Below are 11,568 nucleotides of genomic sequence, written 5' to 3' on the forward strand. Positions count from 1 at the left end.
AGATTCACACCATACCGGAAACTGTACCAACAGTTTGGCGCCGTCTGTGGGAAACGATTATTCGTTCCTCATAAAAGAAAAAGAAGATCCAGCATGGTGATGAACACACGTTCCGGAAGCCAGACCAATCGACAGCCCGTGGCCCCGCAGGAACCGGCTATTCAGAATAATTTGCAGCCTCCACCGAACCCTCCCCCGGGGGGTGGAGATCAAGGTCGCATAGCAGCGTTGGAAGCCCAGATTGAAGACTTAAATGCAGAATTGTTACGCATGAGGACGAGACAGCCCAATCCCGAGATGAACAGGGATGAGCGTGAGGAAGAAGATCACAATAGCAACATTAATCCTCGGAGGGAGGATGACCGCCAAGGAGATCTGAGCAGAATTATTGCCGAGCTGGAGAGAAGGTGCACGGACATGGAGATGGAAAGAAAGGACAAAGGCAGATCCGTAATGGTGGACAAGCTCCTAATGGGTACAGACTCACCCTTCACCAGACGGGTGGCAGACTATCAGCTTCCCGATAAGTTTAAGGTACCCCAAATTCTAAGTTATGCAGGAGACAGAGATCCCTTGGATCACCTAGAGAATTTCAAAGCTCATCTAGACCTTCACGGGACACCCGATGAAGTAGCATGTCGGGCCTTCCCTCTTACTCTTTCGGGGAATGCCCGAGACTGGTTCAGGAAGCTGCCCCCGAATTCCGTTGATCAGTTCAAGGAATTGTCCAAGATATTCCTAACGGAGTTCTTGGCTTTCCGGACAAGGAAGAAGCCTTCGGGATATTTGCTATCATTGCACCAGCAAGGCAATGAGAGTCTTAAGGAGTTTATGGCTCGGTTCAACCGAGAGAAGGCTACGGTCGAAGATCCGACCGAGGATATGATTTTTGCTGCCATTTATCAGGGAATTTCACCCGAGGAGCCTTTGATGAAGAAGTTGATCCGGAAGCAACCGAGTACCTTGCAGGGCCTCATGGATAAGGTAGAAGAATTCATCAATCAGGAAGAGACGCTGAAGTCTATGGCCAGTTCTAGACTACCCCGAGAGACAGCCCCAGAAAAGAAAAGGAAAGAACTCAAGAAAGCTGATTGGGAAGAGCAGAGGCAGGTAAAGAAGTTCAAAGATTACAACTTTACACCTCTCAATGCCGAGATATCAGAAGTCCTCATGGAGATCAAGAGAGATCCGGCGTTTCGGGAACCACAAAAGATACCAGGTGATCCTCCTTATAAGAATGCAGGGAAGTATTGTGATTTCCATAAACAAGCAGGTCATTACACCGAGGGGTGCGTAACCCTAAGGTTGTTAATAGAAGAATTCATAAAGAATGGCAAGCTAGTTCGGTTCTTGGGAGAGCGACGGAACCATCCAGGAAATAACAGGCCTCGGAATCATCAGGACTATCAGCCCCGAGATCAACAGCCACGGGATTATTATCCCCGAGACCGTCCTCAGCTAGACGAAAGGCCTCAAGAGAATGCTCCCCGAGATGACATAGAAAGAAGAGAGGACCGAAGAAGCAGAAGCCCACAGCATAGAGAGCCGAGGCAACAACAGTATCTGCCCGTGATCCCATAAAAAGGACTCTCGGGAATTTCAGGCTTGCTTTTATTTTTTAGTATTTATATTTGCAAAGAACTAGAATTTTATTTTTAATTCAGACTAGACAGAAAATTCCCCAGATTTTGGGAATAAGTATTTTCAGAATAAATGAATAAAGCTGACTTAAGCATCGGAGTGTTCCCGGTCTAAGGACCAGGAACCCGTTGATGTTGTTTCTTTTGCAGGCAAAAACTTCTCGGATCAGTCCTTGCCGAGAAGGAGCCTCTCGGATCAGTCCTAGCCGAGAGCAAGAACAACTTCTCGGATCAGTCCTTGCCGAGAAGGAGCCTCTCGGATCAGTCCTAGCCGAGAGCAAGAAAAACTTCTCGGATCGGTCCTTGCCGAGAAGGAGCCTCTCGGATCAGTCCTAGCCGAGAGCAAGAACAACTTCTCGGATCAGTCCTTGCCGAGAAGGAGCCTCTCGGATCAGTCCTAGCCGAGAGCAAGAACAACTTCTCGGATCAGTCCTTGCCGAGAAGGAGCCTCTCGGATCAGTCCTAGCCGAGAGCAAGAACAACTTCTCGGATCAGTCCTTGCCGAGAAGGAGCCTCTCGGATCAGTCCTAGCCGAGAGCAAGAACAACTTCTCGGATCAGTCCTTGCCGAGAAGGAGCCTCTCGGATCAGTCCTAGCCGAGAGCAAGAACAACTTCTCGGATCAGTCCTTGCCGAGAAGGAGCCTCTCGGATCAGTCCTAGCCGAGAGCAAGAACAACTTCTCGGATCAGTCCTTGCCGAGAAGGAGCCTCTCGGATCAGTCCTAGCCGAGAGCAAGAAAAACTTCTCGGATCAGTCCTTGCCGAGAAGGAGCCTCTCGGATCAGTCCTAGCCGAGAGCAAGAACAACTTCTCGGATCAGTCCTTGCCGAGAAGGAGCCTCTCGGATCAGTCCTAGCCGAGAGCAAGAACAACTTCTCGGATCAGTCCTTGCCGAGAAGGAGCCTCTCGGATCAGTCCTAGCCGAGAGCAAGAACAACTTCTCGGATCAGTCCTTGCCGAGAAGGAGCCTCTCGGATCAGTCCTAGCCGAGAGCAAGAACAACTTCTCGGATCAGTCCTTGCCGAGAAGGAGCCTCTCGGATCAGTCCTAGCCGAGAGCAAGAAGAAACTTCTCGGGGGGTCGGATTTAACCCTCGGGTTTTGCAGGTTTTTCAAGATACAGGGAGAAAACCCTAAGGAAAAACAAGAAGGTAATTGGGGGGTAAGATTTAACCCTCGGGTTTTGCAGGTTAGCAGGTTTTCAGAAGGAGACAAAGATCGGGTTTCCTTAGACATGGAATTCCCATTATTCAAGCAAGCTTCGGATAAGGGAATTGGGGGGTAACTGTTGGGGATAAATCCCACTCAACCCGATCCAAAGAGAAGATTCAAAAGTCAAATAGGTCCAAACAGATAAGAATAATGATCATATCAGAGGTCTAAGAAGATATCAGATCAGAAGTCTAAGAAGATGTCAGATCAGAAGTCTAAGAAGATATCAGATTGGAAGTCGTCTAAGAAGATATCAGATTGGAAGTCTAAGAAGGTATCCAATTAGAAGTCTAGTAAAGGATTGAAGTCCAATTAGAACTCGGACAGCAGTTCTAAATCAACAAGGAGCAGGAGTCCTAATCCAGGTTTGACTCCACCTCTATGCCTATAAATAGGCCCATACCCCAGGTATAAACTGAGTCTCAATTTTTATGCATAGAGCATTATTTCTCTCACAGAAGCTAACTTAGGCATCGGAGCGGGACCCCCGGAAGGGTCCCTAGGTTTTGTTGTTTTGCAGAGTTATTAAGAAGCGTGAAGAACATCAAAGGAACGTGTAGATTCACACCATACCGGAAACTGTACCAACATAAATAATAATAAAAAAAATTGACAGGAATATGCATATTTAAAATGATATGCGGAATCAACAATTTAAAACAAACTTCAAATTTAAACCGATGCAACGACCACGTTATTATTTGCAGGTAATGCGACGACGATTAGTCCGTTGTCGCCTCATGGACGACAGTATTCTCCATCACCGCTGGGTCAGCACTCTCTCGTTGGGATACCCTCGCCTGCTACATTGTCCCTTGCACATTAGTCGCCTGTTGGCGAGTCAACGCCTGGTATGAGAATTCGTGATCCCCAAGAACGACGACATGAAGATTTGTAGAGTTTTTGTAGTTCTGTTTTGTTAATAACAATAACATTTATTAGTAGCTAATTTATTGTTGTTTTGGTTCAGAATTATTGCAATATTGTTTGAATTTGTGTTTATGGTAAATTTCAAATGTTGTCCTAATATTTTGGTGATATTTTGAAAGAAAAAAAAATGTATTTAATCAAATATTAAAAAAAAAAAAAACAAAAATTGGGCAAATTTAGCCATGTGGCTAATGTTAACCACATGGAAATGGCCACGTGCTCGTGGGCCACGTGGCCGACTGTGGCGAGGTGGTCCAAATCCATGTGGCCGACTGTGGCCACGTGGATGAGAATCTACGAGCGACTGGGCCATGTGGATTCGCGCCATGTCGCTGACACGTTAGCGACGTGGTTAATCCACGTGGCCCACGTGCCGCGACGTGGCCAGTAAGCTACTTGGCCCAGTGGCAATGTTGCGAAATGTACATTTCGTAACACCCATATCTGCCACGTTGTGCCCACGTCGCCACTAACACGTGGTGACCTGTTAGCCATGAGGATGACCCACATCCACGTGGCTAACTGCAAGTGGCCAAGAACAGTTTTTTTTGTAGTGATGCATATGGGTCCCATATATATGGGTTTCATATACATGGGTCCCACACCTAATATATCTTGATGTAGAAATAATACATCCCTAAGATTTATGCCACTTGAACAATAAGCGACATTAAATTTAATGTTGTTTATTGTGCAAACGGCATCAATTTATGTCGTTTTTATATTAAACAACACCAATTTTGTAAGTTGTGCCGCTTGTAAATAAAAGGCATAAATTTATGCCGCTTGAACAATAAGCAGCGTAAAAACTATGGTTTAGTAAAAGAGAAGCATACTCACATAGCTAGGCAAAGCTGGGTACCACTTGGAGACGATTTGATTTTTTCTCTCCTTCTCACAATGCACAGCTAAGGTTAAGGTTTTGAGACCTCTAAACCTTCTCCCCAATGACTGGTTAAAAGATTAAGAGTGTGGGCTCTCAAGTTGTGTAACGACCCACTCCCAAAAACATAATATTGTTCGCTTTTGACTCTCTCGAATCAAACTTCATAGGAGACCACCCATCCCAGTACTACTCTCGTAAAAACACACTTAACTGCAGAATTCTGTTAAATTCTTGGCTATCATGGCTTTAAAACATATTGTGTCATGAAGGATGCATTTATACATATAAGCACATACAATTCACAAGCGATGTGGGACGTCACAATTACCCCCTCTTAGGACCCAACGTCCCCGCTAGCGATCCTTATAAGATCGCCCCATTTTTGGCATCCCAACAAGTGCCCGCTAGCGACTCTCATGGGCATGTGCACGCTCCCCCCATCTCAGGCTGGACAATAGCTCTGATACCATTTGTAACGACCCACCCCAATGACACAATATTGTCCATTTTTTACTCCCCCAAACTAGACTTCTCAGAAGATCACCCATCTCGATATTACTCTTGCAGAACTGTAGAGTTCTGATAGGTTCATGGTCATTAAGGTTTTAAAACGCATTATGCCATGAAGGATGCATTTATACATATAAGCACATCACCATTCTTAAGCGATGTGCGATGTGGAACGTCACAAGTTATGTGCATCCAATGCTTACACAAGCTCGCTATTTATAGGTACATGTAACCTAATGAAAGTAGGATTAGGAAAAATCCTAGCCCCCACTTAGTATACACGTCCACTAGGGTTAGTCTGCTTGTATCTTTAGGTCAAACCTGATTTGAGTAATAATCAGCTTAAGGAAGACCTAGATCGAGAGAGAAAAAATAAAAAATAAAATAAAAAACCTCAAATAGGCTTAGGACACTTGTCATAGGTCACTATTAATTAAAATTAATTACGCTAAATAATTATTATTGCACTCTAGTATTTATTTTTTATTATTTAAATACTCTCAATGACTTCTTATATTTCGCATTTGACCTCTCCATGAAATAATTTGTAGTCGAATTAAAATCATAAAATAACTGTAACTTTAATTTACTATCTCTTTATCATTGAACACATAAGTTGTAAAATCTCATTTCACATTGTACATATAGTTTTAGTAACTCTTACTAAAACACTCAAGCCCAAATTGAGAATAATCAAAATTAAAGGATTATAAATTCTATCATGATGACTTATATAATGAGCGAGTCATTGTGGTAGTTATGTTCAATAATTTTATGAATGTTATATATATTTTGATAGTTTGGTAGCTACTCTGGTTTAAATTCTAGGTAATTATTTTATGTGAGTGTTTTCTAACATATATATATATAAAAGAAACATAATATAATAATTATTTTTTTAAGAAAAAAAAAAAAAAGACCAGATTTAAACTTGAAGCCTTATATCGATCTTAAAATATCTTGAACCGGCGCTGGTTTTTGAGTCGCTGGTGAGTGGTGGCTGTCCTCGTCCCGGATTTGTCAAATGGATGGATGATGATGTTGGGTTTGTGATGTCATGGGATGAGAGTGCTCTTGCGTCATCAATGGCCGCGGCATGATATTTATGAAACATGGAGCGACTAGTACTTGGAATATATATATATATATATATATATATACACACACAATGGAAAGAGAAAAAATAAAGCTAGGAACATAGGAAGAGAGAAAAACAATCAGATAAAAGAAAGATGATGAGAATTGAGTTAGAATGAATTATGGTTACGGTTTAATTTATTACATGATAAATATAGAAGTTTACACTTGATTAACATAATTAACATTTTAACTACTCACTGTTGATGAGATTATAGAATGATTAACATAATTAACATTTTAACTACTCACTGTTGATGAGATTATAGAATGAGTATTTAAAATAGTGAAAGCAATTCTTCAATATTTTGCAATAACAGGCTGATATAGCAGTAACATTAAGCTAATCACCTTTATAGTGCATATATGCATTATGCATATGACTAGAGAAATGACAGAGAGCACTATAATTGTCATTTGCCAAGGACCAAGGTGGGGCAACTTTCAAAAGGAAACAAGTAAATAAAATAAAAATGAAAAACGAGCATCCAATAAATAAAAACCTAACATAATATTCTAAAAAAAATTAACAGTAATTTCACGTGTGCACTTATAATATAACTTTAAAGTGAAATATGATAGTATTTGTTGGCATAACTCTAAAAAAAAAACATGTTAAAAAAACAAAAACAGAGGTGATCAGAAAGAGGATCTAGCTTCAGTGCTATAATTTAAACTACAACAAATCTGCTGTAGAAAAAATATACGGTCCAGATGTAACCGGATCTTTTAAGACGTTTCTTAGTTTTCGTTTTTTTACGCCGTTTAAGAAGTTACAGACGTCTCTTTTCTCTCTTTTTGAAGTACATATCTCTCCATCCTCGATCCGTTCCCTCAGACACGAAATTAAAATAACCAATTTATAGGAAAGCTTCTTCATCAAATCAACAATCTTTTTTCGTTTGAGAATTCTGAACATGAGCTCCAATGGCGTAGAAGGTGGGCTACCCAAATATAAGCCAATTGACCCAACTCCAAATCCTCGACTTGATTCCAGAAACAAGATACAGGTTCCAGAAGAGTTTAGCTACTTGACGAGGCTCCAAATTAAAAAGATGTGTGTTTCCTCCTTAAACGGCGTTAAAAAGAAAACTAAATACGCATATTATTTCGACGACGTTTGGTCAAAAAACATATCGTTTGAGTTAAAACGAAGTTATTATATCTTGACTGTATATTTTTTCTACAGCACTGAAGTCAAATCCGAGAAAGAAAATAAAGGAACGAAATACGAGGAGTTGGGAATTATTGGGCTTCTTTTTCAGCATATTTTGTCATTTTGCAATCATTTCTAATTTTTTCAATAATGTGGCAGTTCAAGATAATCAGTTTGCAGTGGTTTACACCTGCATGAAAAAGATAGTTGTCCATGGTAATTATTGTTCAATAAGATATGATAGGTTTATAATTTTTATCAAATTTTAACAATCTTTTTTAAAAAAAAAAAAAAAAAAATTAATCATTAGATATGTAGAATTTACATATAAAAAACAAATTTAATAATTAATTTTAAAAAAATTAAACAAAAATTATAAAAAATTATAAACATATCATATCTTTAGCTCGAAAGCCTACCGGCTATTGAAGTTGCCAATCATCTAGTATCACAATGCTTACACGGTAGGTTTAGTTGCTTCTCAAAAGGTGTTGATGGGTTGATGGGTTAATGGATTTATCATTAGTCATGGTAGTTTAGTGGCCGACTTCAAGTAAAATTTCAAAATAGTTGAGTATGTATTAATTAAGACGAGAGTTCGACTTTTAAAACAAAAAATTTTAATCTTATTAGTATTAGCCGTTTTAGGTTAGTAGTTCACATTGATGGCCTAATAGGGCTGGATGGAGCTATGGCTCAGTCGAATTTGAGCGAGCACTTGCGATTCTCACCGTATAGGCCCCTCATGTGCATCTCCCATCAGGAAGGTGTTATTATAGCCACACTCAGCTAGAATACTTATAGTTAGTTTCTCTCACATGTTTTTTCTTTTTCTATATATATATATTTTAAAATAAAAAGAGGTATTGATGGATTTAAGTAATAAGATTCAATTAAGAATCCATGGAAGGTACTCACGGTATTTGGTGTGCATGTGTTTGCGCCATTGAAATTCTTGCATGCTTTGCAATTAATGGGAATGGCCTTCAAAATCAATCGAATACCCATATTCACTTTTAACTCATAACTTGCACATGTATGTATGTTACAGTATGTATGTATGGAAAAAGCGTTGGCACAACCAAAAGGTGCATTTGGTCTAGACAATTTTGAAAATGAACACCTTCGTATATAACAAATATAACTTGATTTTGAACTTTGATTTCACGCAGACTCCCAAAAAAAAAAATCCAAAAGAAAATCGTTGAGGTGAATTAAAATTGTGGATATATAGCAAAGATTGCAAAGAACAGTAAGAGCAAATTTAGGCTTGCTTAATTTATGTTAATTAAATAGAATTTTACTGACCAACAAATAAGTTTGATAGAGTTTCACTACAGAACGGAAGAGAAAAAAAAGTCAACCTTAAAAAAAAAAAAAAAAAAAAAAAAAAAAAAAAAAGTTGAAAACTTTAATAAAAATACTTTATTCATAACAACCATTATATTACATCATCTTATATATAAGGCCACCAACGTTTTAAACAACCTGCACGGTACAAGAAATCTTAAATAACATAAACAACGTTGGACTTAAAGGATGGGAGATAGACCACGTTCCCTTATTCACTGTTGGTAGTACGTAGAAGTTAGAACTGTACATACATAAACACCTAGAAAAACCAGCAAACACGGAAGAAAGGAGACGACAAATTAGAGACTGGTTTACATATATCGATCTCTCTCAGTTTCACCTTCCATCAACGATCTACACTTCGTCGGTTTCCTCATGTTTAAAGCGACCTTTAGTACAGAACATCCGTGACAGCAAACAGATAACCGGCCGTATGATGATCGGCAGAGCGGCAACAAGAGCGATGAGACGAAAATTCGCATTTTCGTAAGGTGTAATGGCAAAAATGGCGGCTGCATAAGTCCCAGACATTGAGAAAGTGGCCACCAATACTTCTAAGAAGAATGGGTACCCAAAAGTGAGAGATAGTAAGAGGTAGATTGAGGAGGAAAAGGCGAGGGTGTTACAAGTCAAGAAAAAATAAAAGGGTACCCTCTGAGAAGAGTATATAGCCTGTCCCGCCACGTGAGAAATGTTTTTAGCCTCTCGCGCCACCTGAGAAGAGTCTATAGGCGCCTGTACCGGCGGTGCCGCCACGTCAGAAGAGTTCTTATAAGTAGTTTCTTGCCAAACTCCGCCGGGAGGATTGACTCCAGCTTGAAAGGTGACTGCAGCAACCAAAGCAACCGCCACCAACATAACGTTTCGGATATCATTCGAAAGCTTCTCGTGTTGAAAACAAGGCAGGTAGGTTGGGAGAATAAAGTCTCGAAGGAATTTGGTCAATTTCCTACGCTTAGTACCAGAGTTTTGATCAGCTGAATTGAACATTTCCCACAAAGTTTTGAGCAGAGAATGAGAAAGTCTCTTAGTTGTGATTAGAGACCTCTCGTACGTAGCAACAGCCATACATATAGACCTCGAAAAGATTCGAGATGACTTTTACGTCAACTTAATTAAGTTTTTTTTTTTTTTTTTTTGGTAATAAGGTTCTTAGAGTCCCGGACTTTATGATTGTAATTTTAAAAACTGTGATTTTAAAGTAGTTAAGCATTTGACAAAATCGTAATTTAGTATTTAAAATTGTATATTTTTTCAAAAAAAAATACTCGCTTGCTTGCGATTTGAAAAATTAAATTTTCTGCGTTTTCAAATCGTCATTTTTTTTAAAATGCAATTTCAAACTCATTTTTTGTCATTTGGCTTAAAATCGCTTTTTTTATCTACGATATCACAATACCAAATGCACCATAAAACAAACTAAAATCAACTGGTACTCACTACTAAAACAGCAGCTTAACTCAGCCAAAGCTAACTCTCAACTTAATTAAAATAGATCTATTTGATGATCTAGCTAGCTAGATATATAGTAGCATTAAACAGAAAGATATATATATTAAGGTTAAATACCTTATTGATACATAGGTGGTACATATATAAGTTAGAGGTAAAAATCATTTGGTACTTTTGTTAGATTTTTCATCTTAAAATTAACGGCCTGCCCGTGTCAACCGCTGATTTTGACACGTGACACTATATAAAAAATTAAAAACTTAAAAATAAAAATCTTTAAAAAATTATATAAAAATAATATAATAATATAATTTCAAAAAAAAAAAAAAAAAAAAAAAAAAAAGTGGAGTGGCCGACCACCCCCATTTTGGCATAGGGGGTGGCTTCGGCTGGTTTGGGAGGTGGTTCGGCCACCCCATGGCCAAAAAAAAAAATTATGGGTTTTGGCCCTTGGGGGTGACTGAACCACCCCCTTGACCAAAATGGGGGTGGCTGGCAACCCCCATGGTGGCCAGCCACCCCTCTTCTTTTTTCTCCTTTTTTCAATTTATTTTTTTAAAAATTATATTATTATATTATTTTTTTTATAATTTTTTAAAGATTTTTATTTTTATGTTTTTAATTTTTTTTATATAGTGTCACGTGTCAACCTCAGCAATTAACACGTGGCAGACCGTTAATTTTAGGACGAAAAATCTAATAGAAGTACTAAATGAGTTTTTACTCCTAGCTCAAGTACCACCGAGTAATTCTAAATGTCATAGGCATTTCTTTCTGGTGTCCCTTTAAAAATGATGTGGCTTTTAAAATTACTATATGATCAAAATTCAATTTTGATCAATCACAAACCCAACGGTAATTTTAAAAGCCACATCTTTTTAGAGGGACATAGATATAACATCTAGCATTATTCAGTACCACCTATGATAAAAATGAAAAATCAAATACTAAATTTAAAAACGTTTAAAACTCAAGTACCAATGGGGTATTTAACCTTATAAATTAACACTACAAGATTTGTAAAGTCTTTAAGGTCTGTTTGAGTTTGTAATTTCAAAATGTGCAATTTTAAATTATTTTATTTGATACAACTGATATAATTTATTTCTTATTTAGATGTCAAATTTTAATTTTTTTTCTTGGACTTAAAATTGATTCTCTGTTTTATTTTGCTAATTAAAGAATCTAAACAAATAATCAGGAAGAAAAAAAAAATGGAAAAAGAAAAAGGAAAAACAAAAATACCATTGCATCAATAATCAACATAACATGTATAAAAAAGAAATAATCAAC

At 38.3% G+C, this 11,568-nt stretch overlaps 1 protein-coding gene across 1 annotated transcript; it reads left to right on the plus strand.

Moving 5' to 3' along the window:
- The first annotated feature begins 223 nt into the window (after nt 1-223).
- Nucleotides 224-1,832, plus strand: LOC133880555 (uncharacterized). The gene is made up of 2 exons (XM_062319509.1): nt 224-1,219; nt 1,316-1,832. The coding sequence occupies exons 1-2, from the start codon at nt 271-273 to the stop codon at nt 1,579-1,581; spliced, it is 1,215 nt and encodes a 404-aa protein (XP_062175493.1). The 5' UTR covers nt 224-270; the 3' UTR covers nt 1,582-1,832.
- Nucleotides 1,833-11,568: the final 9,736 nt, after the last annotated feature.

This window comes from Alnus glutinosa, chromosome 10, assembly GCF_958979055.1.
Source record: "Alnus glutinosa chromosome 10, dhAlnGlut1.1, whole genome shotgun sequence".
In the NCBI taxonomy this organism is placed as follows: Eukaryota; Viridiplantae; Streptophyta; class Magnoliopsida; order Fagales; family Betulaceae; genus Alnus; species Alnus glutinosa.